Source organism: Taurulus bubalis, assembly GCF_910589615.1.
Source record: "Taurulus bubalis genome assembly, chromosome: 16".
NCBI lineage: Eukaryota > Metazoa > Chordata > Actinopteri > Perciformes > Cottidae > Taurulus > Taurulus bubalis.
Window position 1 is genome coordinate 14,055,125 of NC_136604.1, and position 27,913 is coordinate 14,083,037.

General features: G+C 40.6%; 3 protein-coding genes across 3 annotated transcripts in view; 2 read left to right on the forward strand and 1 right to left on the reverse strand.

Annotated features, from left to right (window-relative positions):
* The window catches only part of ppp1r9a (protein phosphatase 1, regulatory subunit 9A), a gene marked incomplete at both ends in the record, with an annotated part of 46,234 nt that extends 34,332 nt beyond the window's left edge, over positions 1-11,902 (forward strand). The window contains 13 exons of the mRNA XM_079231885.1: positions 404-457; positions 1,253-1,482; positions 4,127-4,223; positions 5,103-5,238; positions 6,659-6,744; positions 7,502-7,649; positions 7,782-7,851; positions 8,180-8,270; positions 8,477-8,521; positions 9,900-10,019; positions 10,585-10,608; positions 10,929-11,111; positions 11,720-11,902. Coding sequence (XP_079088011.1) covers positions 404-457; positions 1,253-1,482; positions 4,127-4,223; positions 5,103-5,238; positions 6,659-6,744; positions 7,502-7,649; positions 7,782-7,851; positions 8,180-8,270; positions 8,477-8,521; positions 9,900-10,019; positions 10,585-10,608; positions 10,929-11,111; positions 11,720-11,902 — 1,467 coding nt within the window. The remainder of the gene's footprint in view (positions 1-403; positions 458-1,252; positions 1,483-4,126; positions 4,224-5,102; positions 5,239-6,658; positions 6,745-7,501; positions 7,650-7,781; positions 7,852-8,179; positions 8,271-8,476; positions 8,522-9,899; positions 10,020-10,584; positions 10,609-10,928; positions 11,112-11,719) is intronic.
* Positions 11,903-15,081: 3,179 nt separating this feature from the next.
* On the forward strand, positions 15,082-17,269 carry asb4 (ankyrin repeat and SOCS box containing 4; the record flags this gene model as incomplete). The annotated part of the gene is made up of 6 exons (XM_079232347.1): positions 15,082-15,277; positions 15,765-16,064; positions 16,143-16,385; positions 16,471-16,718; positions 16,821-16,934; positions 17,081-17,269. Exons 1-6 carry the CDS (start codon positions 15,100-15,102, stop codon positions 17,267-17,269), a joined length of 1,272 nt encoding a protein of 423 aa, XP_079088473.1. The 5' UTR covers positions 15,082-15,099.
* Positions 17,270-20,013: 2,744 nt separating this feature from the next.
* Positions 20,014-27,319, reverse strand: pdk4 (pyruvate dehydrogenase kinase, isozyme 4). The gene is made up of 11 exons (XM_079231602.1): positions 27,201-27,319; positions 26,691-26,832; positions 25,269-25,340; positions 24,209-24,393; positions 23,715-23,804; positions 23,262-23,339; positions 22,390-22,466; positions 22,194-22,292; positions 21,914-22,027; positions 21,463-21,576; positions 20,014-21,124 (listed from the first exon to the last, which is right to left on the reverse strand). Exons 1-11 carry the CDS (start codon positions 27,316-27,318, stop codon positions 20,981-20,983), a joined length of 1,233 nt encoding a protein of 410 aa, XP_079087728.1. The 5' UTR covers position 27,319; the 3' UTR covers positions 20,014-20,980.
* Between the last annotated feature and the right edge of the window lie 594 nt (positions 27,320-27,913).

Genomic DNA, 27,913 nt, shown 5'->3' on the forward strand with positions numbered 1-27,913 from the left:
CAGTCATTATCTCTCTCTGCCTGTAAATGACTGCTCAATTCCAATGAATAACTCCTTTCCCGCTCTCTCCATTTCCAACTCCATCCATCTAACGTTTCAGACATTATAAAAACAAAAAAGACATTGCATTATCAAAAAAAGGCTATTTAGATTTAATGCTATGTTAAATTACATCAGTCTAGCCTTGTATCTCTCCCCGTCTATCTATGCGTTTCCTCTGTTCTGAGAGTGTGTGTCAGTACTGGAGCTGGGATGCTGTCAGGGCAGGACGGGGTCGGCTTCCTCTGTCCGTCACACTGTATCGACAGCAGAGAGCCTGCGCAGCCATGCATTTGATTATCTGACCGCCCTCTCTCTTCTTTTCTTTCCTATCTTCTCTTTTCTCCGCCTATGCTCTCAACAGCTCCAGATCAAGCACACAGTGACCGAGGCCGAGATCCAGAAGCTCAAAAACAAGGTAAGAGATTCAAACTTCCAGTGCGCAGGCTGTTGGTGAAAAAGGTTTGTCTGAGTTCAAACAATTTGTAAATGGAGTGGGATGTGTCAGGACAGAAGAGGGGCCGGGGTTCAGGTTTGATGGGAAAGCTTTAAAAATAGATGCTATTCTTTAGAAATAGGAAGTTGATTATTTTACGAATACAGTGGCTATTGAGGAATCTTATAAAGCTTCTTGTTAGAGGATGCACTATTTGTCTTCACAAATATTAACTAAGTACGACAGGGAGAGCATGTTGTCGAGCTTCTGTTTAATTCTAAAAGTTGTGTGTGTGTGTGTGTGTGTGTTTACCTATACACACACATCTAAAGTGTATAATTGATATGCTCTGCCAAATGTTAATGTTCTAATTTAAATAATTCCCAGATTAATGTGTTGAAAGTTGATATGATTACATTCATCAGAGAAGCAGTGCCTAAAAAGCTTTTGTTTTTGGAATAAGAGAAGATCCCCTTTTACAGAAAAATGTATTCTCGCAATTTGTATTCTGAATACAAAAGAAAGAACCAGCTTTGACCAGTTTTGCGTGATGTGCACAGTATTTGAAGATCTGTTGTGTTTTGATCAGCTCCAATGTTTTCATGTAGTTGCAGACAGTACAAATACATCGACTACTGCTTTGGTTTGAGAGACAAACTGTATAAAATGGTACATTGTTTTAGCTTTGTCTAGGATTCCTTCCTCAGTGCCATTCATATGTACTTTTCTGTTAAAAGTTCCCATGTTGTAACCAAAGTTGTTTTTGTCCCCGTCCAGTTGGCGTCAGTGGAGAGGGAGAAGCAGCGCTGGGAGAAGGAGAAGAACCAGCTGAAGGCCAGCATCGAGGAGAACAAGGAGAGGATGCTGAAGCTGGAAAGCTACTGGATCGAAGCGCAGACCCTCTGCCACACGGTCAACGAGCACCTGAAGGAGGCGCAGGCCCAGTACCAAACTCTAGAGAAGAAGTACAACAAGGCCAAGAAACTCATCAAAGACTTCCAACAGAAGTGAGTAAACCTGGATTAACCTGGTCATCCTAATCTGTGATTAAGGGAATGAGTGTGCAATATATACTCAATATGGACGATTTTAGAAAGACAGTCAAGAAATCACAATTAGATGAAGTTGACCTCAATTAAGATGCATTTTTGTTGTTGGTTCAGTTTGAAAATGGAAAATGGATTAGAGCCCAGAGTTACGATACTTTACCCTGCGTTCTCGAACTGAGGTAATTTGAAATTTCTTAGTTTTGTTGAGAGAAGTACCAGAGAAAGTCGTATGGTACTTTGAGTTGTACTTTGAACGTGACTAGCCTAAACAATGCCAACAGTATAATTAATCATGACGTACTAACAGACTTACAGAACAATAATATGAAGCCACTTGTGAAGAATCTGTTTGTGATCATACCATATTTCAGATTATTCTGTTGGCACTATTTAACTAGTTCAGATGTGTGTTTTTCTTTGTTGGCAAACTAAGATTGGTGAATTCCATTGGAGACACTAGTGCCAACAATATGGTTTTATCATGCTGTAATCACTTTTGAGATTTCAGGCTATTTTGCTTTCATACCATGTCTCCTATCAGAATAGTGGAAAGAAAACATCCAAAATACACATTTAAGCGTATTAAAGTACTACTTTGTCTACTTGTGTCTGTAGATGACCAAAATTCACCAATAGATAATGCCTCATTTGCACATTTAAACATACATTTTCATACATTTAAAGGCCTTTTTCTCAAACTCTGTATGTAAGAAACTCCATTTCTTACATACACCAAATTTCACAATTTCATTCTAATCTGTACTCTGAACGTTTTCTCAAGGGGGTTTGTTTTTATATCATTCATACCTCATTTATATAACATTTTCTTCCTAAAATAGCTCAGCTGTCATGACGGTGTTTGTTTTCACGTGATAACAGCCATATACAGTCAGGGCCATACATATTCTTTCTAAAATTGCCTATTTACACGACTGCAATGGATTTTAAATAAAGCAGTCAATATGTGGTTGAAGTGGAGACTTTCAGCTTTATTTCAATGGATATAACAAACATATGGCATATAGCCATTTTTACACAGTCCACATAATAGTGAATATAATGATCATTTTTAATACATGGAGGAACATTTTTGTTATATCCATTGAAACAAAGGTGACAGTCTACACTTCAACCACATATAGGCAAAAATTGAAAAATTGTGTCAGTCCAAATACTTATGTGGGCCAGGGAGAAGATAATAACGCCTGGCTCTGTTTGAAGATGGACTTTCTGTTCTGATGTGAACGGCCTCCTTGATCTCTTTAACCTGTTTAGATTTTGATCCCCGGCAGCTTGTCCTGAACTGACCATTAATGAGTCTTTAGTCTTCTTTTATCTTCTGAGTTCAGACCAGACCAGTCTTTTGCTTCGGTTGTCATAGTTTAATGTATGATAATGCAGTCAGAAACGTCTGCTCCATAACCAACTCTCTCTCCATATCTCGCTGAAAGAGTCTCTTAACAGCTAGAATGGAAACATGTCTATAACTCCTTCACTTGAACCATGTCTTTCATGAGGTTATTGCATCAATCCTTAGAGCATTAGGGCCATTGTAGGTTAAAAAATAATAAAGTATGGAGCCAGGGGAGGGTGACAATATTCAGAGAAAAAACTTTCTTGAAAAAAAACTTGAATAACGTTAAAGAAAAAAACTCAAAGATTGTGAAAATCATGGTTACGCCAGCCCCTGTCTAAATTACACTCCTGAAAAATAAATATGTTTTATTTCACTTTTTTTTTTTTTGTGTTCTTTTAACATGAATAAATACTAATATAATTCATGTATTTTGCAGTTTTTGCATCTTATGTTGTGGCAGTGTTTGAGGTGGCGTGATGAGGTTGAGCCATATTTCTCCCCCCCCCCCGATAATTTGTAACTTTAATCCCAGACAATTTCTTTTTTTTTTGTCTCAAATGTATGACTTTCTAATCTCAAAGAATAATATAAGTTTCATCTCAGTTGGATCTGTTACCTCCAATGGCCCCAATGCACTGTTATAATCCTTCCATCAAATGTTCACTGTTAATAATTAATTTCCTTCATTTTTCCTTTTAACAGCTTCTCTTGTTTCAGTGGACAGAAAAAGAGAATGTCTACTGCGTTTCCATCTGTGAGGCAGAGGGCCTCTTTTTATAGCCACAGTCTTCCCACATTTCACTTATGTGAGCCAAATATCCATTCTCATGCAGCACAGCTCTCCTGCTTTTCAGTGCGTTGATCTCTTTAGTCAGTCCCATCACAACCTCTCCGGCTCAGCTCCAGTCTGACTGCCTCTAATTGGCTCTGGCCCCGCAGGCCAAATGGAAGTTAACTGATGAAACCAACGCTCTATACTGAGGAGAAACAGAGCGCTCACAGACCAAGGACGAAGCAGGCATGAGGAAACGGCTGAATTACGTATTCTTAGGGACGGAAACAAATGTGTGTGTTATTGTGTAGCTTGCAGATATGTGTTGTGTGTCTGTGTGTGTTCACTATGAGCAGTCACACTCATGCAAGAGGCAGGCACTGTCACTCATGGTGAAACATGCACACGCACGTAATTGTATATTCTCAGCTCACGCCTACTCACCACTTCTCACCTTCCTCTCGTCTCTCCAGAGAGGTGGAGTTTATCCAGAAGGAGGATGGAGAGAGGAGGCGGCTGGAGGATGCTGAGAAAGCTCACCTGGCTGAGATCCAGGGACTGCAAGTCAGGGTAAACCAGATCTGTACAGCCTTCTCTGTCTATCTCTCACCTCCATCTTTCCCTTATGCCCCTCTGTGTTTTAGTTGCACAATGCTGCATATATCTGCCTCCAAACAATCCTAAAAGGAAAGGAAACTAATACACACTTCAGTTCTTCTCTGTGTTTGAGGACACATTACATATATTTATACCGTACTTTTATTTTTTCATAGAATATGCTGTAAATGTGTAATAGAAATTAAATCAAAATCTCGGAATCAACGTGATGAAAAAGATCAGTAACGTCACTCCATCACTACTGCTTTACAAGGCTTCAAAGGGTATCTGTGCCACTTCTGCCACATAATAAAGGTCTCCTCCTCCTGAGACAGTGGCAGCAGATGGACTCGGTGTCCAGAGGCCTGTGGTTGGTTCCATTGTCAAACGCTGTATTGATTTTCTGCTTTCCTAGTCTTGAAACATGACAGTTGTGTTGTTTTCTGCTCAAGTCTCAGGCCATGCCCCACAGTTGAGTGGACAGTCAACCCAACTGTCCCCTGCTATTATTCTGCACAGTGAGCATTCATTCATTCTCCCACTGCACTGCATTGTAACGGGTGAATGGAGAAGTGTGGCACGAGTATGGTGGGAAAACTGTATAATCTGTAATTTAAGACGACAGCAAGACAAGAGGGTCATGCTTTGACTAAACTGACTTTACTTGTGCTGTTCATGTGCACCACGCCAACACCTATAAGACACATACATATTTCAGAGTGGAATCAAAAGATGAATGATGTAGTCGTCGTCGTTATGGTGGGCCCTTTTATTTCAGTGCTTTAAAGTAGCTTTTTTGACAAGTAGATGCTCACGGCTGATACACATCGATCGGTTCCTCTCCCTCTACAGATTGCAACATTAGAGTCCGAGCTGATGCAGCTGATGAAGCAGAACGGCATCCAGGTCAACAACAACAACAGCAACAGTGCCGAGAGGCTCGGCGCTCAGCAGCACAGCCCCAAAAGGGCTGCAGCACAAGCCAGAGGTGTGTTTGTAAGGTGGCACGTCTCTGCCAGGTTCATTATTATGATTTGGATTTAAAGGGATGTTCTACATGTAATATGAAATAGACTAAGGTATGTCACTGAACAAATTAAATATGTTATTGAGTTGTAGAGGTGCCGGTGGGTGAAGTTTTTTTTTACTAACGTATCAGTAGAGTGAGGCTAGCTGTTTCCCCCTGTTCCCAGTCTTTGGGCTAAGCTAAGCTAAAAGTCTCCCGACTCAAGTTTCATATTGAACGCACAGACCAGAGAGAGGTGTTGATTTGAACATATAATACTCAGCAAGAAAGCAAATAAGCTTGTTTCAAGAAATGTTTATTTAATGAGTGCAGTGACGGCTGAAATAGGAAAGTATGTTAACATAAACTTCTCCAGTTCCTTGCATTTATGGCAGATACATGGTCTTGATAAATGGGTCTTGTATTTATTGTTTAAATGCAGAAACAACTAAGTACCTAGTTTGTTTGTTTTCATCGCAAAGACGACTCATGATGCAGCTCTACAACATTGTCGTAAGCTTTTTTTTTTGCCTTTGCGGTTTATTGACTTCTCTTGCCCTGTGAAGGACATTGCAAAGTTGGACTCTCTTGTGACTAAAACACACACAAAAACACACACACTTGGATTTCGTCCACACACATCCTCCTCTCCTCTACTGCTTCAACCTTCACACATACTTTCACCTCTGACTCTAGTTGCACTTTGAATCTCTGACAACAAAAACAAACACGTAATCCCTTTTAAGCTCATCTGTCTGGTTCTGTTCTCCTCAAGTCTTTTTAAGCAAAGCTGGCTTTATTTCAGTGGCTGCATCTGTCAGAACGCTGTGTGCACAGATGAGTGCAATATATGATACTGTACTGTGCAGACGGGATAGCAGAGTGATTGGATCTGCACTGATCCGATAGACGCGGCCCATTATGCAATATTAAACAGGAGGGACGGAGGGAGACGGATAGATCAGGACATAAAGGAAAGAGAGAGAGAGCCTGTGGGAGGAGCAGACAGAATCTGCTGAAATAATCTTTTGAATTGAATTGATTTTAGTCTTTGACTCCTCTTCTCTGACAGCCTCTCCGCAGGCAGTCAGGAAATGAACAGAAACATTATTATTGCCTGCCTAATTAAGAGTGTTACTTCTTGGGGAAGAATTTATATACTGCATTGTTTTGCTTTTTTTTAAATTATTTAATGGGGATCAAGTCAAATTAAGTGTCCCTTAATTAATCTGAAACGAAAGAAAACACAACAATAAGTGAACAAATGGATTATATATTATATGGTATATGCTGTAGATTTGGTTTTACTTAATTGCGTGTGTGTGTGTGTGTGTGTGTGTGTGTGTGTGTGTGTGTGTGTGTGTGTGTGTGTGTGTGTGTGTGTGTGTGTGTGTGTCTCTAGACCTGAGGGAGGCCTCTTCTCATTCACCCAGCAAAAAGAAGAGCTATGGAATCAGCCGAGACAGCATCAGCTCTACAGAGGGAGAGGTTTGTATTAAAACACCTGCATGGTTTTTCCTTTTTTCAGTGACCAACTGATTTATTATTGCGCAACATCTGTTGAAATATCGACCAGATTAGTGTTCATTAGACTATTTTTACAATGGAGATTTATTTAATTAATGTGTGTGTTCGTCAGCCTCTTTATTTGTTTTGTTTTATTTGTCCCTTCCGCTCTATTCCTTTAATGAATTCATGGCTACGTGTTGCTCTGCGGGACTAATTGAGGCTGTGCGCTGTCACAACTTATTGTCTCTCCCTGTATGATGACATACATGTGACATGTGACAACAGCCACAGTCTTTTTCTAGAAGAAAGACTCTCGTCTGTCACTTAACTCAGCTTGAGCAGGAATGAGTTTAGATTGGATGAACAACTTCGAGAGCTGGATGAGAATTGGCAGGAACACAGAAACCAGGCAGCGTGAGGCTTCCAGGGGTAAAGAAGGCGAGGAATTAGAAATGTTGAAAGTATGTCAAGTGACTTCTTTCAGATTAATCTTCAGCATTTGGCTGTCCACATAACTTTTACTTTCATTGGACTTTATTATTCCTTTTTCTGTGACTATTTCTCAGCCTTTGCTTTCCTCTCTCTATATTTTTCATAATTTTTTTTCCCAGCGCAATTCTTCTTCTATGCATTTTTTGTCTCTCATCTTCTGGCCTCATCTCACTCCTTCTCATACCCTTCCTCACATTTCGCTCTCCCCCATTTGTTTAATTTCTTGTTCTCTTTCTGGCTTCAGGTCTCAGAAGGACACGGCAGTCCAGCCCACAGTCGGCCCGGTTCGATTCGTAGTGTGGCCTCTTGTGATGGAGCAGCTGCCGTCCTCCGGGCCTCTGGCAGCGAAGAAAGCTCCCCCAGACGAACACCGCACCGGCCGTCCACTGCAGGTGAGCACTCCTGCACCCTCACTGCAGCACATCCCATAATGAAGGCTTGAATGGTCAGCAATACATCTGTAGCTGCATCTACTCATCACTTGAAGTAGGACTAATCTCAGTGTGGGGCGTTTGTGATCTCAGGTTCTCAGTCTCCTGCCATGTCGAGCCCCTCTCACTGTGTGGAGGAACACAGACAAGCTCTGGATCCGGGGTAGGAATAAATACTGGAATGCCATGTTTTCGTTTTGAATCCAACTAACATATGATTACTTTTTTTATTTTTTATTGTGATTATTTGAGACACAAAGAGATTTTTATTTCTCTATGAAGCATTTATAAACAACTTATTTTCAAGTATTGGTACGGTCAGAGTGGTAGCAGGGATGAAGAAATTTAACAAGAGAAGATGAATGACTTATTTACATTCAGTGTACAGAATACACACAAAGTATGTTGTGCATCAATGCTTGACCACTCCTTCTAAATGTTATTAGAAATGGAAGTCCAGAAACTGTTTATGAATGTGTCGGACAGTAATCGTCACCACTGACTTCTACGTCATCTTCCTCTCTGTCTCTCAGCTCCTCAGAGCCGTCAGCAGAGGACAGTCCAGAGAAACTCAAGGCCAAGGTACGTGAGGTTTGGTGGCATTGGGCAAATAAGGATTCCATTTTCAGATACTTTACAGTGAGGACATCAAATGACTCTTTTTTTTTTAATGTAATTATAAGTTGAGTCAGACCAGTACCTGTATATGTAGACCTTCATATTGTAAGTTTGATGACAAGTTTGCTTGCCATTTAGCTTTAATGTGTTGTGTTATTTCTGTTGAACAGACTTCCCTTACATGGCCCCACTTCTTCTCCTATTCATATTACTTGGTATTGTATTATTTTGTGTTTTGTTCAGTTATACCTCAATCCACTGAAATGAGATTGTACTTTAAGAGGTAAACATGGTCTATCATAAAGAGAATTAGGGTACTTCAAAAAAATGCGTAATTGCATTATTAATTCCAAGAAAATCAATGTGTATTCCTACATAATCTTAAATAATAATAATAATTTTATAATCTTAACTATCCCTGCAGCTGTAAAAAATGTCCATTTTATCAATCATGTGATTGATTTTTTAGTATTAAATCACAATTTTGTAGGGGAAAAAAGTGTGATTCATAAACCTTCAATCAGTTAGATGTTGTACTGATGGGCATTCGTTGCAGTTTAGGAACTTGCATGAAAACCTTTTCTAATCCTGTGTAATATCAGATGTGGTTACCGCAGGATTAAAAAGGTGATTATTTTTGATCCTGCGCCAATCAAATCCTTTTTTCTCTCTAAAGACATGCTCTTAGCTTGAGAGTGAGGAGTGCACATCAGAAGATAAATCAATGAGAATGTATTCACATTAGTAGCCATGTATGAGGAGCTTTTAAGTGAGGATTCAGCCCAAAGAGCGGAAAGTCTAAGATTAGTTTCACTTTTACCTCAGACGGAACTGATTGAGCTACACTATAAAGCTAAATGTAAGATGACATTCTAGACTTTATTTAAATTATGATATAACTGTAATGTTAAACTTGCTCTTAACACTCAATATATCTGTGTTTTATTCGGAGAACTAATGTAAATACTGTATATTCAAGGAGGAGAAAATAAGGCCTGTAAAAAAAGTACTGGTCTATATATTAGTTTTATTTGTTCTCCTCTTTTTAGTCTGTGTTTCTCAGCAGCAGCTTGTCTTTGCATGTTCTAGCACAGCTCTTGGATCTTAATACTGTAACTCCATAAATGTCCACACTCTGGCACACTCACAAGGACAAAGAGAGAGAGAGAGAGAGAGAGAGAGAGAGAGAGAGAGAGAGAGAGACAGAGAGAAAGAGAGAGATGTTTTAATTGGATAGCATCCAGCTACATTGTCGCTAACCACTAATCACATTCACAGTTTGTGCTATAATGGAACATCCTAAAAATTAGGGATATGCACAATCCTGACATCCTGCAGTCTATCAAACAGCTTAAATATATTCGTTAAATGTACTTTTTATTGACCGTCAAATATTAGGAAGAAGCATATAGATCATTCTGGTAAGTGCTCAGAGGAAAATTCATAATCCTTCTGATTCATTCACCCCTCACCCCTTGGTCTCTCTGTTTAAGAAATAGAAATAGAGAAGCCCTCCATCTAATCAACTAAACTCAGCTTCAGAGCCAGTTGGGTCTCACCACCAGTCTTATAAGTGTGCTTTTGATTTCTCAGGGACCCTCTCTGAGCGATGATCTGAGTGCCAGCAGCAGCAGCTCAGTGGAGATCAGCGGCCTGCTGAGTGAAGCAAAGATGTCGGGACGCTCACACACACTCATGCTCTCCTCAGATGAGGTACACACACCAACACAAAATATTGTCTTTTTTAATGGACGTTGAATAAGGTGGGGGTAGTTTGCCAGATGGAATTAATTATCTAAATGGTTAAATAAATTATGTACCAGAGATTGATTTCCCCACATCAAAGGAACACACGCTTAAACAATTAACATTGAACAAAAGTATTACTTTTTTACTATTACTTTTTGGTTCAAATGTGGCCAAAATGACATCCTTTTTTTTGGACTCACAACAAATCCCAACGTTGTAAAAATGTAGTCTGACAACTCATCTGTTTTAAAATATACATTTAAATGCAAATAACAACTTTTTCATTTGTGTGTGTGCACCTATTTATGATCTTAATGGCTTTAAAGACAGCAAACACATTATCCCTACAGGAATAAGCTTCTCTCATATTCATCATGCAGAAAAAACAACAAGCTTGAAGTCAATCTACCATTTTAGGCTTATTGTATTGTATTCAAATGCAGGTCTCGACTGTTGTCGTGTACACTATGTTGTTTTCCCTGTTAACAACCCAGTCGTCTTCTGTTTATTTCAATGCTGCCACATTCAGAGTCTGGATATGATAGATGATGAGGTGAGACCTGTTTAACTGCATGCACGTCTTTATGTGTCTGTTGCGTTTGTCTGTGTTTCATTCCCACACATCATTCATGGTGATGGAGGATTTTGCCACAAAGTAATATGTGTTGCTACAGAAAATAGTTACTTGGGAAATGTCTTGAATGTGTCATTGATTTGATCTGAACTCATTAAGCGTTCATTAAACATTATCATTCAATATTATGTAGGAGATGCACTTTTAGTGCACGGTTAAATACTGTATAGTGGAGTTGGAAAGATTTGCATCTGATCTGCTTGTTTTTCTCTGTGTCTCTTCCTGTTTTCTGTGTTCAGATCTTAGACGAGGGACAGTTTCAGAAGCAGCATCACCTGCAGAACCGCAGCATCACAGAGTGGACCTCCCAGCAAGTGGCCCGCTGGCTATTGGGACTCAACTTAGAACACCACATCCCAGAATTCACTGCCAAAAACATAGATGGCGAACAGCTGCTACAGCTGGAGAGTGCTGAGCTCAAGGTGAGTTCAAAGTGATTCATACATGCTCCCATACATATATACAGTATATTAGAGAACGCAGAAAAATCAGTATACATGTCACCCAATGAGAGCAAGAAATTGCAGTATAGCAATGTCAAACATATGTTTTTGGGGGAATTTAGAAACAGTGCTGCCATTACATGGTTTCTCCTAGAGAGAGCAATGACACGTGTATTCTTCAACTGTAAAATGTCACAAAATAAATGAAAGGGGTCCTTTAAAAACATCTTTGTTTGTATAAACATAAAAAAAGTATTAATAAAATATCAGCATATATATATATATATATATACACACGTATATATATATATATATATATATATATATATATATATACGTGTATATATATATACGTGTATATATATATATATATATATGTATATACATATATATATATACATATATGTATATATATATGTATATGTATATATATATATATATGTATATGTATATATATGTGTATATATATGTATATGTATATGTATATATATATATATATATATATTACAACTGAATTGGATTAGAGCAAAGAACCAATGCTCTAGAAATACAAAGGAAAGTTGCTTATAAGGGTTTATTTGTTTCAGGCCCTTGGAGTTTCTTCTTCCCAGGACCGTGCCCTGATCAAGAAAAAAATCAAAGACCTTAAAGTTCTGGTGGAGAAGGCCAAGAGGAACCGAGAGAAAGTGGAGAAACAACGCGAGAAGCTACGGAAGCGAGAGCTTGAGCTGCAGCAGAAAGAGGCGCGCAAAGAAAGCACGGCAGAGTGAAGTGAATTGTTAGATCTCCGATCTCCGACCTCCCGCTTTACTGTAGCACCACACCAAGTAGCATCTCGAGGAACAGAACGTCGGAAGGCCCCACAAATGAACCCTGAGGGACGCCTGCTCAGTAGTTCAATAGTTCTCAGTGGTGGAGCCACACACCCAGCTGTCGGAGACTGTCGAGTGACTTTTTCACCAAGCAAATTTAACCAAAAGAAGCAGTTGGATAATAGGATCCCGCCCCGTTCAGTTGCCTCATTTTACAGCCATCCTGAGTTTTTTGGCCATTTAGGATTTTACTCAGTTCTATTTATTTTGCTGTTTATTGCTGTAAATTAGGTTTATTTATTCATAGCCAGAATAAGTCTGTGAAAAGTTGATCTCATCCTCATCCCATATCATCTCCAGGGCCGTCTGCATAAAAGGTCCCGTAGACGACCATGTACATGTACAGTGATGATACAGATTCGTCTGATGTGCCATTTCAATAGATTAATGTTCAGATAGATAAATCAGTGAAATAGCTCTTTTTCTTTGATGAAGCTCATACAGGTCAGGCCTGTGAGGTGGAATAAATGAGGCAGTTTTCATCTCCCACCACTGGGTGTCCCCATGCTGCTTATTTTCACAATTTGATTTTCACTGAAGGAGGCAACACTGGAACTTTCCAATAGGAACTAAAGCGGGAATCAAGTTGAATAGGAAGAAATACACTCTCTCAGTACTTGCAAGAACACTGGAAGTGCAAACACTGTACATTTAACCTCTGCACTGGCTTGTCCAATGCTCCATACAGTATACATGTACCATACTAAAGCAGTTCATAAAGTATGAACAGCGACAAGGACATACTGTAACTCATTGGACTGGTTCTGATGGAGACTTCAGGTACAATGTAATCATGAAATTTGTAACTAACCAATCCTGTACCACAAAAACAAAACAAAAAATGTTCAAATTAAACTTCCTGCTTAGATGCATAATGTTGCTTTGACACAGCTTGTAACCTGCTTTGGACCTCTTTTTGTATTTGATCTTATTACCCCGCCACTGCCTTTAGAAATTCTAGACTATTAGAATTTTTCTGAACTCTGCCCACTTCAGTGTGAGTGTCCAAACATACAGTAGACTAAACATTTGTAAATGTTCATTTCTTTTCTTTGATAAAATGACGGGACAAAGTTCACCTTGCAGATTACTTTAATTCTATATAATATTTAGGAATGCTGCCATATAGACAAGTCATCTCTGTGATGGAGGACAGATGCAGTGTCCAGAAATTGTCTTAAAGATGATCACGCTTGATACTACTGATGTTACACTGGACATTGTACCTCATAGATGCAATATAGTTTTAATTTACCTATGAAACTGGTTCAGTAAAACTTGAAACATTTTGATTTACTTGTTAGTTATAAAAGAAATATACCTTTTGAAATTATTTTGACATGTGTACTTTATGCAATCCTTGTTTTAGGATTACGGCGCTCACTGAGAGACACGTTCCCTGTGTTACTTCTTTAGCATTCCTGAGAATCATTCTGTAGGTTCACAGTAAAAATAGAGACGCCAGTGTCACCGTGATCAAAATGAAGGCAGCTTTGGTTATAATTCCCTTTTGTCTGAAGGGCCCTGCCTGGTGTACTGGTAACTGATTAAGAGCAAGAAATATAGTAGGGGTTGCATATACCTCACAGTAATACAGGTATCACTGATCTACTATGTTATTATTATTTATTTATTTCTGTATTTAATGAAGCAACTGAATACTGTTTATGATAACTTATTCAAAATAAGAGTATTACTAACACCTAACCGTGATTTATCCAGAATTGTATGATTACCTCCTATTGCCAAAACATAAGTAAACATTTCATTTATAGTGATTTAGATTCAAATGTTTTTTATCAATTGAATGATTTAAAGTTTGGAAATTCTCCCCCACTGTGCTTGTGGTTTTCCTCTAAAACAACCGTAGTGCTGCTCCAGTGCAACTTCAATAACCTGCTTATGATGTGTTCTTATGGAATATTTTGTAACACTTGAACCTTTCTGTGAATACCCACCCCGGCCCTGTCAAGTCAGTCCGCCGACTGCACTCTTTTGACTCTTTTGTATGTATAGTAAAACACTGAGAGCAATATGCTGAAAGAATCCTACAGAAGCCTTGTTTTCTATTGTGATAGTGTGTGTGCACAGTTTGTCTGAGGGCTGAGGAGCTTAAAGGTCACACACCTGAGGCCAAAATGTGTTTCTGGCTCTTTTCTGTGTGCTTGACCGAGCTTGCCTGGCATGATGAAACCAACGTATGGATGAGACCCTGGTGCTCCTGGCAGGCGTTTGAGTCATGTCCGGAAGGGTTTGTCTTTCATGTGTGTAGAGAGCAAACGATAATCGCCACAAACTGCAAAGCCATGCTTTCACTCTTTTAAAAAAGCTGTGCTGCTTATTCTTCTTCTCCTCCTCCTTTTTTGTCACTACCTTGCTCTCTTTTTCGCATCCTGAAAAGTTTGAAAGGGCAGCTACCTGTCACACTGAATAAAATGTGCAGTCACTGTCCATAGTCTGCTTTTGTTTCTTCTTTTTTTCCCATCATTTGTCTAACTTCCTGTGCAAAGTTGTAGTGGTCATTTGCCAGCTAGAAATGGAAGCATTTGCCCTGTGCAGCTAAACGGTTTGCAACATTCATGTCATGACTTTATGATTGTTCCATTTTCATTAGAATATCATAATAAACCTGATAGTCATGTAAACATAAAATAGAAGAAAACAAGCAGATTTATTTGCCATCCCTATAGCCTGCTATTTTTACCATGTGACCATCCACTGCCTGATGCTGTTCTCTCAGTGGACATCTCAGCAGACTGACTCCAGACCAGCCAGTCAACTGGAGCTCTCCAGTCCCTCCCTCTCTCCTTTCTATTTATATTCAGCCTAATTTCACTTCACGGCTATTTTCTCTCACTGATGGCTCCCCCCACTGGTTGCCCCTTTTCACATTTGTCTTTCTTCCTCACGCCCCTCCCCATATCTGATGGCTGGGCTCATGGAGGCCTTCCAGTGTGGGTATGAGTGACACCTTTATTATTACCATTTGTGCGTTTATTTCCAATCTCCTCTATGCTGTGTGGAGAGTGTTAGTGTCAGAGCCGGCTGGTTTGGCAGTGCCACACGAGGAGCGAGGCCCTTCTTTCACAGAGCGTATGGAGGAGTTGAGCCCCAAACAACTGGCTGTCAAACAGCTGAAGCGACAGTTCTTGGAGGCCCTGCAGGCAAACGACGCTCAAGAGGTCACGCAGATTCTGCACACTGGGAGACTAGACATTGACACTGTGCTAGAGGTGGAGGACCCCAGCATGGTGCTGGCCTCATACAAACAAGGTACGGGGAAAGGAGGATGAGATTGAGCCACATTTCACCAGCAGCAATAAAATCTACGCTGATATACTGTGTGTTTATTATGTCATATGTCATGTAAGTATCCAGAATGAACAACAAGATTGTGAGACATCATGGTTTAAACAAAGCATTAAGTAAGAAAAATAGTAGATTTCATAACATCAAACGTTTGTTCTCTGGTTTTTCCAGGAGGTGGTGTTAAATTCCCCTGGATCCTAAAACTGGATATGACAAGAAACACTGTCTACAATAGCTGAATTACAATAACATGCTCCGGCTCCTTGAGATTAAATTTATGCAATGCAATAACAAAGGCATTATCAGATGTAAATCTAGTGTGAGTCAGATTACAAGCACCTTTGACCTTTACTTGTAAAGCCGCTTTTGAGTATTTCTCTATGACCTTAAACACCCCAGTAGTCACTGGGATCCTGAATAATTAAGTAGTTAGTTGTCTTATTTGCTGCAGGTTACTGGCTCCCAGGATACAAACTGGAGAAGTCCTGGGCGATGGGTATTCATGTTTGCGTGATGTACAATGCTGTGGAAACGGCACTGGCACTCCTCCAGGAAGGTGCAGCCCTCAACCGGATGCCCAATGGGAAGACGGCGCTACATGTGGCCTGCGAGGTCTCCAACAGCGACTGTGTTGCCTTGCTCTTGGCTCACAGGGCAAAAGTCAACAGTGTGTCGCTGAGCGGACACACACCCCTGCACTACTGCATCACCAGGGAGTCTGTGGACTGTGCCAAGCAGCTGATCCTGAAAGGTCAGGAGGGAATGGTGCATGGATATTAGCAGATTGATGAAAGTGATACAAAATAACCATTGCTTTTTCCCCATGGAGGTGCAAACGTCGATATGCCCAGCGACAACAATGAGGAGGACACACCTTTACACACAGCAGCCAGATTCGGCATCCCAGAGCTGGCAGCTATCTACTTGGCCAACGGAGCGTCTGTGGATGCGGTCAACTTTCTCCACGAGACGCCCCTGATGACTGCTTGCTTCTGGGCTTTTGACGGTAAAGAGCAAATCTACAGCCAAGATCACCATCTTGTCTGTCGCCTCTTGCTGGACCACCATGCTAGTGAGTTTTGTACTTATATTGACATTGTGTACCATCCATGGAGGCTTTGGGTTTCGTTTTCTACAACAGTTTTCTTCTCTTCAAGATCCCAACCTCAGAGACGAGGACAATAAAACAGCTCTTCACAAGGCAGCCTGGAACTGTGACCACGTGCTGATGCAGATGCTGCTGGAAGACGGAGCGAACACGAGAGCCATGGACATCAATGGCTGTGCCCCCATCCAGTATATCCTCAAAGTGACTGGTGTCAGGCCCATGGCCATACCTGAGCTCTGCTATCAGCTGCTGCTCAACCATAACGCAGCACGGATCTACCCACCCCAGTTCCACAAGGTACAGAGATAGAGACAGATGTTTTTTAGATTATATTTTACACATTATGTAGATGCAGACTCTTGTGCTGTCTAATTGCATGTTGCGTGTTGTTCTGTGCAGGTGTTGCAGGCCTGCTACGACTACCCTGGAGCAGTAGAAATCATGATCAACTCTTATGAACGCATAAAGTTCACAAATGAGTGGAGAGTTGCCATTCCTGATGACTGCTACAAGGTAGTACAACGCTCAACTATTCATGAATATAGTATGAAGGGTTCAGTGAGTAAGATTAGCACTACTCTTTATTTATAGGGTTTATTAATGATTTACAATCCGGATAAAACGTAAGATCTTCGCCTGTTTTGTTTTTGCTCACTCAGCGACACAAAGACTTCTACGACTCTTTGTTTGCTGTTTGCACCAACACTCCTCGCAGCCTGCTTCACCTGACTAGATGTGCCATCCGAGCCGGCCTGGGTGGGTTCTGCCACAGAGGTGTAGCACAGCTGCCTCTGCCATCGCCCATGAAGACATATTTACTACTGGAACCTGAGGGGATACTGTACTGATGAGGCCTGTCATCTGACAGTTTTAATAGACACATTTACTTCCTGTCTGCTGACTATGAAGAGTGGAAATGCTGTTAGTTGGAGCTGCTCTATCAAGTGTATCTTTTATAATTTTACTTATCATTCCGAGGATTTTGTCTTGAACATACAGAAATCCCTCTTTGACAGTACGGAAGAAACAACATGCAACTTGTCTTTGCATGGAGTAGAACTCTGATCACATGACGAACATTAAAACTGATTTATTTATTTATGGTTTGAGGCTGCACATGAGATAATTGATTCACTATTCATCCAGTCATACGCAGAGATCTGAGGGGCAGCTGAGGAAATAGCAATCCAGTGAGGAAAATTGTTGCGCTAATTACGATAATAATTATTATTTATAATGATGGACAAGTGAGACATTTTGTCCACTGCATGGGTTACGTAGAAGCACCATCAAACTCCACAGCTTCTCTTTCTGTAATCCTTTTATTGAGTATATATTTCACATTCTACAGAGGAGGTACTGGTCTTTTTGAAGGAGGCGTGAGTGTCAGTAAATACAATCAGTCGTGTCTCTCTATCACCTGCTTCAAAGGATCCATATCTACCTGGCAACCAGCCTTTATGCTCACACTCGAACTACTGCTCTCGCGATACCCTTTTATTTGCTAAACCAACACTTGACAAAGCCCTCCACAACAAGTGCTTGTTTTTCCAGTGGACTGCACATGAAGCCATGTCAATGGAACAATTTTTGTTTGCCTGAAATAAAATAAATAATTCTCACAACTCCCTCTAAGCAGAGGCCACTCAGCAGAAACAGTAATGGTAACTTAAAGATGCTGGATTTGATATTCAGTGCATTAATAAAGCAGACAACTACTATTTGTTCCTTCTCTGTGTTGTTATCCAAGCTTCTCTGTTCTTTGTTGACATAGCAGGTCTGTATGTGTGTTATTTTTAGTGCATGTTAGTACATGAGAGCATGCTCCACTGGTTAGCTCACAGTCGCTGCTCGGCACTGCTTTCACACAGCGGTTCCTTCCTGTTTCGTTCCCCCTCCAGGTAAACACTGTGAGCAAGCTATGTCAGCACTGTTGCCTTTGCCGTCAGCTGCAAGCTGACGTCAAAGCTTCGTCATGTTGAGAGCCATGTGGAGGCTCCAGATATGCTCTGAATTTGGTATCGAGAACCTTTAATATCAAGTTAATATCAAGTTTTATAAGAATGTCCACCTTAAGGCAACACCAACTTTTTTTTCCATCCCGACTTCTAGATTCTCACCTAAACAAAGGAAGACCACTAAACTACTTTAGAAAGTCTTGGGTAAACCTTAAATTGTGACCTTCGTCAATCAGCCCAGTCACAACAGCATTGACATGGGGAGATCATATATTCAGTGTACATTCAAGGAAAGCACTTGTGCGACTGAGGCTGTCGCCTAGAGAGAAAGGCCCTTTGAGCTACATGGTGTCAGCCATATATGTAAACAGGTGTGGCTGAGCTCTGTTGGTCGGCATGTGTACCAGACATCTTCTGTGGAGGGAACATTGTCTGGATGGCTGAAGGGTCAGGCCTGGTTCCCTGTACTCTTAAAATAGACAAGTAAAAGTCAGGCAGAGAGAGAGGCTATATTTCTAAATCATGCATTAGTAACAGGAAGGGAAATTGGCTTTTAAACCAAACTGGAACGCAGTGGTGATTCTGGCATTACAGTGATCTAATTTCTTTTTCTCTTATCTTTTTGAGAGAGAACTTGCATAATGCTGTGTTTGTATTGCTGCAATGCCGATCATACCTGAATGAACTGGAAAACAGGATTCACTGAGACAAGAGGAGAAAAGAGTTGATTGTGGTATGTGGGCACACTAATGAAGGGACAGGACAGTCTGCTCCCAAACTCCTCTTGGCAGCTGGCCAGGGAAAAAGCCACTGGACTGTGTCCGCGATGATGACAGACAAACAGAGCAAAGTTTCCTAAAACAAGCTGTGGGGAGAGAAGAGAGGAGTCAGAGGGACATTGAGGCAAGCAAGCAACAACTTTCAGCGATGTTGCAGCGAGCAGGGGCACACAATGCTGTGTAGACACTATAAACTGCTGAATTTCTAGTTCCGTATTGAGAAGTGAGATTTTTATTTTCTACATTCACTGGTCATTCTACTGTGGCCACATGGCCATGGAGAGTGATGTTCAAACAGTATAATATGCAACGTGTTTGTTGGTGCAGAGACGGTTTACAAATCATGAAAATCTAAAGTTAGTGAGTTCATATTTTAATCAACAAGATCTCAAGGCAATTCTAAATGCTACAAAATTGGTGAAAAAATATTTGAGAAGTACAGCGTATGCAGAAATACAGTGTATGACCGCTAACCGATGGATTATGTGAAATTGTTAGATAAAGAAAACAAAATATCTGTTAGATTAATACAGCTTGCATAGTATTGTCTGATCATGTCTGAGATGTTCATACGTATGTGTCTGCAACTCTTAACTCTGTGTGTGTGTGTGTGTGTGTGTGTGTGTGTGTGTGTGTGTGTGTGTGTGTGTGTGTGTGTGTGTGTGTGTGTGCGTGTATCATCCCAGGAAGCTCAAATACAGTTTTCTGTAGTTCAACATTTCACGCAGGCCACAGCCTCTGAAGTAAGAAATGTAAATGTTCAACACATGCATTATTATAAAACACTTGATATTATCAAATGACAGTGCAATTCTAGACAGTTTCTCTTTGAAAACACTGAAAACTTTCTTGGAAAAGGTTTAAAAAGTTTGTATTTCAGTTCTGTTTCAACAAGGGAAAATTCTTATTGTGGAGGTCAAGGTTAATTTGGCAGTTTTACAGTTCAAATATAATTATTCACAGTTCAACCATACGTATTCATTTAAAATATGTTGCAATACTTTTAGCCATTAAACTTCTCCAGAAAGGCACATTCTCATTTTGCCATGTGGAACTCAACATCCATCAATCATGGTAACATCACATATAGAAGAAGCTAAAGGACTGAAATGAAATTGATTTTACATTGATGGGATTTTACACCACACATAACAAGTGCAAATTCTTCTTAAAGTGTTTCTGAAATGCCCTTTGTGTCGATGCTTTGTGTCGATGCTGGAGCTGTTGAATGTGTTCCAGTTCTGTTTAACTCAAATGACCCCACCAAAGCTGGCTTCGGCTGGGTTTTTTGAGGCCATGATAAACATTTAATCTAATACAAAAAAAAAAGGAAAACTTTTCCCGGTAATTGGATTAAACAAAGACCATTTGCCAGTCTTACGATTCTGAAATGATCATCTTTGAAAGAAAAAAAAAGAGATAAACACAAACGGTATGCTGACTTACAAAGTATAACTAGGTTATTATAACTAAAAAGTGAGTGTGGCAAAAGAAGATTACCATTAGCAGCCTGTAATCATCGTACAATATAATTATATTAAAACGCCTTGAGGCTGGTAGTATTACAGTACAACTATTTTGGTGCATTTATCTGGTTCTTGACACCAACAGCAAGCATTTTTTTGCACCTAAGCTTCTCTCTGTGAAAAATTAATCCACATTCCACGTACTCAAGTCCAGGTCCAGTAGCATGCTGGAAGCCTTTGTGCCTTCCCCCACTACAGTACAGGTTTTTCCATTTCTTCCAAGATGGACCTTTTTCTTTTTAATTCAATGATCCTTTAATTTAAACTATATAAGTGTCTTTCACTTTTGTTCACCATTACAGAATCCTCTTGGAATTGCCCAGTTTCTTTGGATCCTTGCTGGGCATGCACCAGTCGTCAGCCTCTATGCTTGTCTGGTAATGCCGCAAGGCGGACTTGTTGAAAACAGGAAGTCTCTCCACTGACTCTGAGGACAAGGCCTGTGATACAGAACAGAAGGCAAGTTATTAGTCTGCATCCTAATGGCACAGACACATCTGCATGAATGCGAGTCAGATCCAGGTCGTCTCTCAGTGCTTGATTTACTGGTTTAAGTAGAGACAGCAAAGGTCTCGTGACATGGAACAGCTGGTGATTTATAACTCACAACATGACACACATTAGTTGTGCATTGACTGTTTTACATAGTTACTTTACATCTGCCAGCACTCAGTCAATGCAGTCTGTGTGGTTGACAGCACATCTATATTTGAACTCTCCACCAACTTGGCTTTGAAGGTTGTTTTTAAGGTGTGTATAGATGTAGTGAAGTTCCCACCTTCAAGTATACGACAGCTGAGGTGCCGTAACCCTCCATAGAGTAGAGCTGAAGGTCTCCCTGGAAGTACTTGGCATACAGACGAGAGATGGGCAGGCCATAGCCAAAACCAGCCTGACGGAAAAATAACGGTCACAGTATCAATACAGATGAGCCTATCTGGGCCAGCCACAAAATGACATTTAAAACAGAGTGGATACTGTGGAGCGTTTGTGTTGTAAACAGGTCTACAGTTTATCTATTGGTCAAAGTTTAATCTTGACTGCAATCCTCTTTGTAATAAGCTAATTTGCAACATGCTCAGTTGTGTGAGTCTCCAATTAGAACAGGAAGATGTACCATCTGGTTGACTTTCAATCCTAGTTAAAAAGCAAACCCAAGTTTGGAGTCTTATAGCATACTGTGTCCTGACTAAGACACTCATCAACACTGAAGACACTGTTAGCCTCACCAGTGGTGCATTGCGAGAGTTGTCTTCGTGGACTGGACTCGGAGCCGTGGAATACATGTAGCTGAACAGACGCTCAATCTTTCTCAGAGGGACTCCGCCTCCTCTGTCAGACATCTAAAAATAAAGGGGAGGTATGTTATATTGTTATACTGTTAGCTCTTCATCATTTGCCATTTGAATGGAATCTAAACAGTGTCAACAGTGCCAACAACACTTGTTTGTTAGTATAATCTTAACTCTGGTGTATCCCTGTGTTCATACAGATTCTGTACTAATCTACCTTGATAGTGAGGTCTTCAGTTCCCAGTGAGACTCGCACTTTGATCGGGGGCAACGTTAGGCTCGTCTCGTGGGTCTCTACTGTAGCTCTCATGGCGTTCTGACAGAGAGAATGAAAAAAGGATGACAAAATGAGCGAGCAGACACGTGGTGAGGAACAGCATACGTCTGGTTTTCAGGCTTGTTTGGTACTGTACCTTGAAAAGCTCAAACAGCATATGGTAGAGATGGGATGGCACATAGACAATGTGGAGGGGTTGGTCAGGGTTTTTGGCTGTAAAAAAAAAGTATAATACTGATCATATGAGGGGGAAACAACTCTAACAGTGGCACTGTCAACTATGACAAATCTAAAACCCAGACATCCGGACTGCACGCCAGTGGGTGAGTGCAGACATTTGGGACAATGACCTGCTTTATAAAGCAACATATTAAATCTGATATAAGACAAGACAGACCTTTTCAACATCAGTGGGAGAAAGATGAAATGTAAAGCCACTCTTCCAAAATTAAGCAAGGAACTTCATTCATCATTTTGATTTATAATATCTAGGGACAGTTTGTATTCAAAACTCTGGTACGTGTTCTGACTGATATTCTGTAACATGTATTGTACTAAAATACATATTATATTATGTATACAGTATAATTGTATGCATGTAAGCATACAACCCAGTTGTTAATGTCATTCAACCCCAGATATATGAACAATATGTATGAGTAATAAAATATAATACAAAAATAAAATATTGTTCTGGTCTATTTCTGTTTTAGGTTGTTCATCTGTAGATAATTGTTTAAAGTGAGAAATGTCTGATGCTGCATTAGCTCTTAGCAGACTCAGCGAACAGGACACAGACTCAAAGGGCTTCACTTGAACCAACAAAGATTGATTCTCATACTGGGCGGTTCAGTTCAACTTCAAGAGCACACCAGTGAAACTCTCCTCTCACACAGACTGCTATAGCAGAAACTACCCAGGTGAAACAACAAAGATACAAGAGTACATTTTAAAAAAATGGTGCAGATAAAAGAAAAATGTAACATGTGGTTGTTTTGTAAGACTTACAATTGACCTCGGTGATCTCCATGTCAGGAGAGGTCAGGTAATATTGCTCACAAAGCATCTTTGAAGCCTCATAGGCATCTAGAAAGTGAAAGAAAAATAAATCAGCTGTGGTTACTTTTCACTGTGAGAAATGGAGAACAATATTAGATGCCATCATGGTTTCCATCTTTTAGTGAACCAGTGTATTTGTACACTAATATTCAGAAGAGGTCATGTCCATCATGATGACATGCTTTCACTTCCCATTGTTTGTACTTACTCTAGAAATATGAAATAATAAATGGTCAAACAGTCATAAATCCTTACAAACAGAGTGGTGGAAAATAGATAACACATCTATAGCGTGTGTGTGTGTGTGTGTGTGTGTGTGTGTGTGTGTGTGTGTGTGTGTGTGTGTGTGTGTCTGTCTGTGCGTGGACAACAGTGTTGGAGCTGAGGGAAGTCGTTCATTACCTTTTATTACCTCCACAACGTCACAGCTGGGGTCGATGCTGCCAATATGTTTAGGATGGGCTGGGTTCACACTGCCATCAAAGATTAATGCTACAGGACAAAATGCAATAAATGTGTGTGACTAAACATATACACAATTCACTGTCCAGAGATGTTGTACATTTGTGAACATTCAGTCAAATATGAAGTTCGAGTAAGTTATTTGCCGTTGGAAACTTATTGCTGACAGCCGCTCACACTCTTGTATCATTCAGTGGAATACAACTAATCACAAAATATCAAGGTAGGTTGGGTGTCTTTTCTACAGCTTTAAATATTAAAGAGGAGATCAGACGTAATCACATTAAAAAAGGACAAAATGTCCTGTGACATTTTAAACTGCTAGCTCTTAAACATTATCAGCACTTTATTGAGTTTAATTTAATGACATGAGCTTTGAGTGTGAGCAACTGTGATTGATTAACTCACAGTCAATGACAGAGTGCAATACTGACTGTGCTGGTTCATGAGCATGCGTGTGGAGATGCGGCTCATGTAGAAGCGATCCAGGAAGTACTGAACGTTCTGGTTGGTGACGGGGTCCACGCCAAAGGCGTCCTTGTACTCCACCACACCCTGTGCCATGGTGGGCACCACGTTGTTGTGCCGATTACGGACGTTCACCAGAGTCTGCGTAAAGCTGAAGGCAAAAACACGACGGGGTTGAGGTTTTAGTAACAAGTAATAACAAGGCAATCTTCCAACAAACATGTTCCGTAGCTTAGAGCTACTTCCAACAAACAGGTAAACTATACTGTTAACAGTGCTAAAATGTCTAATGGTGGATGCAACCGTGCTCAATATAACGTATTAATAACTCGATCATGAATTTAAAGAAACCCCATTCGAAAGCGGTTAAATTTGTTCTAACAGATTAGACCTGATAAAAAAGTCTGCACACAAGATACAGATGTTGTATTATGTGTTGAACAAGATCTATTGCTACAGATTAAACAAATGATTGCTGTTGCTGAACTGCATGAAGAGTTCCTCTTTTATTTGTAACATGGTGCATGTTTGCAAGGCAGTGGCGAATGAATTTAATGAAGCTGTAACTAATCATCTTCAAGTCTGACAGTGGCCTTCAGGATCTGTATGATGTATGATCTTAACTTTGCAACATGAGGTCCAAAATTGACATTTCCCAAGTAATTACAGAATTATTGGATTGATCAGACAGATCCTGAAGAATGTGACAAACTGGATCGGTAACCGCTACAAAACAACTAGACAGGGATATTAATATTTTCTGTATGACATTCACAGCATTAATAAAGCGGCCACCAACTTTTTTGCAAAGTAAAGACATGGTGGAGTAATATTGGTCCACCTGAGCAGAGAATAAAGTTGCTTTTCCTCTCTGTGTGTGTAATGTAATCTGCTTCTCTGCACTTGCAAGCCTTTTGGTGCATAGTGCCTGTGTGTGTACCCCACTGCTCTGAATTTTGAATTGAATGCCTTTATGGTTTACAGTAGAAATATGTATGCAGTAGAAAGCATCTTTAAATGACTTACTTTGTCAGGACATCCTTATCATCTGGATCCTTCTCTAAGAAATCTACAATCTCCAACAAACTCTGGGAATACCTGGTGGACACAAAATAATGGATTTTACAAAAGAAAATACAGAAACATACCAGTTAATTTACTGTGCATCAAAATGGTGATTGGGCTACATTAAGTGAACGCATTAAAAACTACTTAGCAAGCAGTGAACTTCTGTTAGACAAGACATGATACCAAAAAAAAGATATTAACTAGTTTAACAACTGTGTAATTAAGCTTAGAGCATTTTCACATGATTAGAATAACTCTGTCCTCTTGAGACAATAGTTGCTTGTTTTAACATAGACTGTATATGTTGGCCAGTGGATGCAGAACTGAAGTGCTGAGCTCAGTGACTCACACACCCAGGAGAGAAACTGGGTGAAAGGTGAACAGCAGTGTGGTTGGCTATAGTTTCTACATGCTCCATTTGACCCTCAACTGACCTTCAGCTGTCTCACTTTGGATCATGACCCATCCTTCAAAGGGATGTGCATCTTAAAAATAGACTTTTTGAAGACTTGTATTTTCACCAGCCTGCTTGAACACAGCAAGGCCTGACCTCTCTCCCTTCGTCAACAACATTAACAAGGGACAGATCAACGTTTGCTGCCAATTTAACGACCTCTGTAGCAGACAGAAAATAAAGTCAGCGTCACGGAGGTGCATGGCCAAACACAAACACTGCTGTGGGTCTTATGTAAAGGTCTGGGGTGCAGTGATTGTTACAGTTACTTAACAAGACTTGTGCAAACAAAATAAACAGGCTAGGTTAAAGTTGACATGGTGATATCAGGAAGTAGCAACTACGATGGGAAAAACAATCTCCAAGTCAAATTGATTACAGTTATTCTGCGAACAGCTAAAAACGGAAAATCGGTGCTGCATCTTTGTGATACGACCTGTATTTGGAGCGTATACATAATATATCATGGTATATTACAAGAATAGCAAACCTACAAGACAGCCAGTGCATTTGTCTATCTATTCACATATGTGCTCCCAGATCAATGGCATCCAGCCACTGGGTGCACAGACAACAACAAACAGCATGGATTAGGGCCGAGACAGTGACAAATCCTTGCATAACATCTGTCAACAACAACGTTTTCATTCAAGGAGGACACATTGCAGGATTGGATCTGTTTTGTATTTGAAGCCAAATATTCAAAGTCTGAAATACAAAAAAAGGACTTAAATAACCCAGACACTACTGGGTCATAACGACCCCCTGCCGAAACAAGAACAATGTTCGCCCTTATATAACCTGGGAAGCCTGAACATAAACAACAGACATGCCCTATTGTCCTTCTCATAATGCAGAGATGTGCAGGAAGACTTATTGACTAATCATAGAGAAAGATATGACGTAATGCAGGCAAGAGATCCCACCAGCTGATGAGGAGCTTTAGGGATGGAGTGCCGAGGAGCTTGTCGGGGAGGAAATCTATTTCCTTCATGATGTTGGCCAGTCTGACAGGAAGCTCCTGCCGCAGGAACACAAACGAGGTCTTCTCACAGGCATTGGCCGAGCCTGCAGTCACAGGAGGGGACAGAGACACCCAGTAAACATCCACCCTTTGACCCCAACCAATCACAAAAATAATAACAGTGACCTTTTCCTAAACATCAACATGTAAAGGACATCAGTCCAGGATGGGATCAGTGGACGTGATCTGAACCTAAAGTGTCACATGAAATGAAAAGATCTGCATGTATATCTATATTTTGCAAAGGGGAGCACTAACGTGAGTCCTCGACCCCCATGTGTACTCTGCTAGTATGCACACTGCAGTTGCCCGACAATGACAAGCGGCCAGGAGTTGAGCAACATTGCCTTGTGAGTGTGCTAAAGAATTACATAACATGCCAACAAGACCGATCCTCCTCGAGAACACTTACCAAAGTCAATAAATTGCTTCATAGACAAGGGCGAGGGGGAGAACTTAGCGAACCTCTCCACTTGTTTTGGTATCCCTGCGACAGAGCCGCTTTTCAGCAAAAACTGAGCAAACTTCATTTTGCCTGTCCTCTCCAGACCCGTCAGTGTTTAGGGGACAAACTGTTCTCTCTTTCTGCAGCTCGCTGCAGTGTGCCGACCGTCAGCTCGCGTGGCTGCAGTGGTGCGACGACCCCTTCGTTAGATGAGCATACTCAAAGATGCTGGTTAGGAGTTCCCCATCATTGTTTTTCTCTCTCGAGCAGCGTCCTTGCCTCCCGACAAGCCGATCGTCTGCCCTTCAAACGCAACAGTGAGCGCTGCGTGTTGTTGTTGGGCGGGACGGAGGAGCGATTGACGTGAGCAGCAACCAATGGGCGCCAGGATTTGCCTGGACTGGGGGAGGATGTGGCGGAGGAAGTGGAGCTTGAAAACACAGCAGGGAAAGTCAGAGCAAGGATAGATGCCTGTACACAGAAAAGAGTTTGTGTTTTTGTTGGCTTTTACATCTTTTTTTTCTCCAGCTTGGGACTGGAAAGTAGGCTATACTCAGAACGAACCGGAGGTAGTGACTATTATTTAGTCTTATGGCAAATAAACACTCACACTGATAGTTGACTGGGGTAAACAGAAGTGGGAAATGGGGATGTGTGGGGGAACTGAGTGGGAGAAATTC

Excerpts from the sequence above, each read along its gene's own strand:
- pdk4 (XM_079231602.1), bottom strand. The coding sequence starts at position 27,318 with ATGAAGTTTGCTCAGTTTTTGCTGAAAAGCGGCTCTGTCGCAGGGATA. Across the intron at positions 25,341-26,690 it reads CTAAAGCTCCTCATCAGCTG|GTATTCCCAGAGTTTGTTGG; the intron begins GTGGGATCTCTT and ends TGTGTCCACCAG. Across the intron at positions 23,340-23,714 it reads CGTTGTGGAGGTAATAAAAG|ATGCCTATGAGGCTTCAAAG; the intron begins GTAATGAACGAC and ends TTCACTTTCTAG.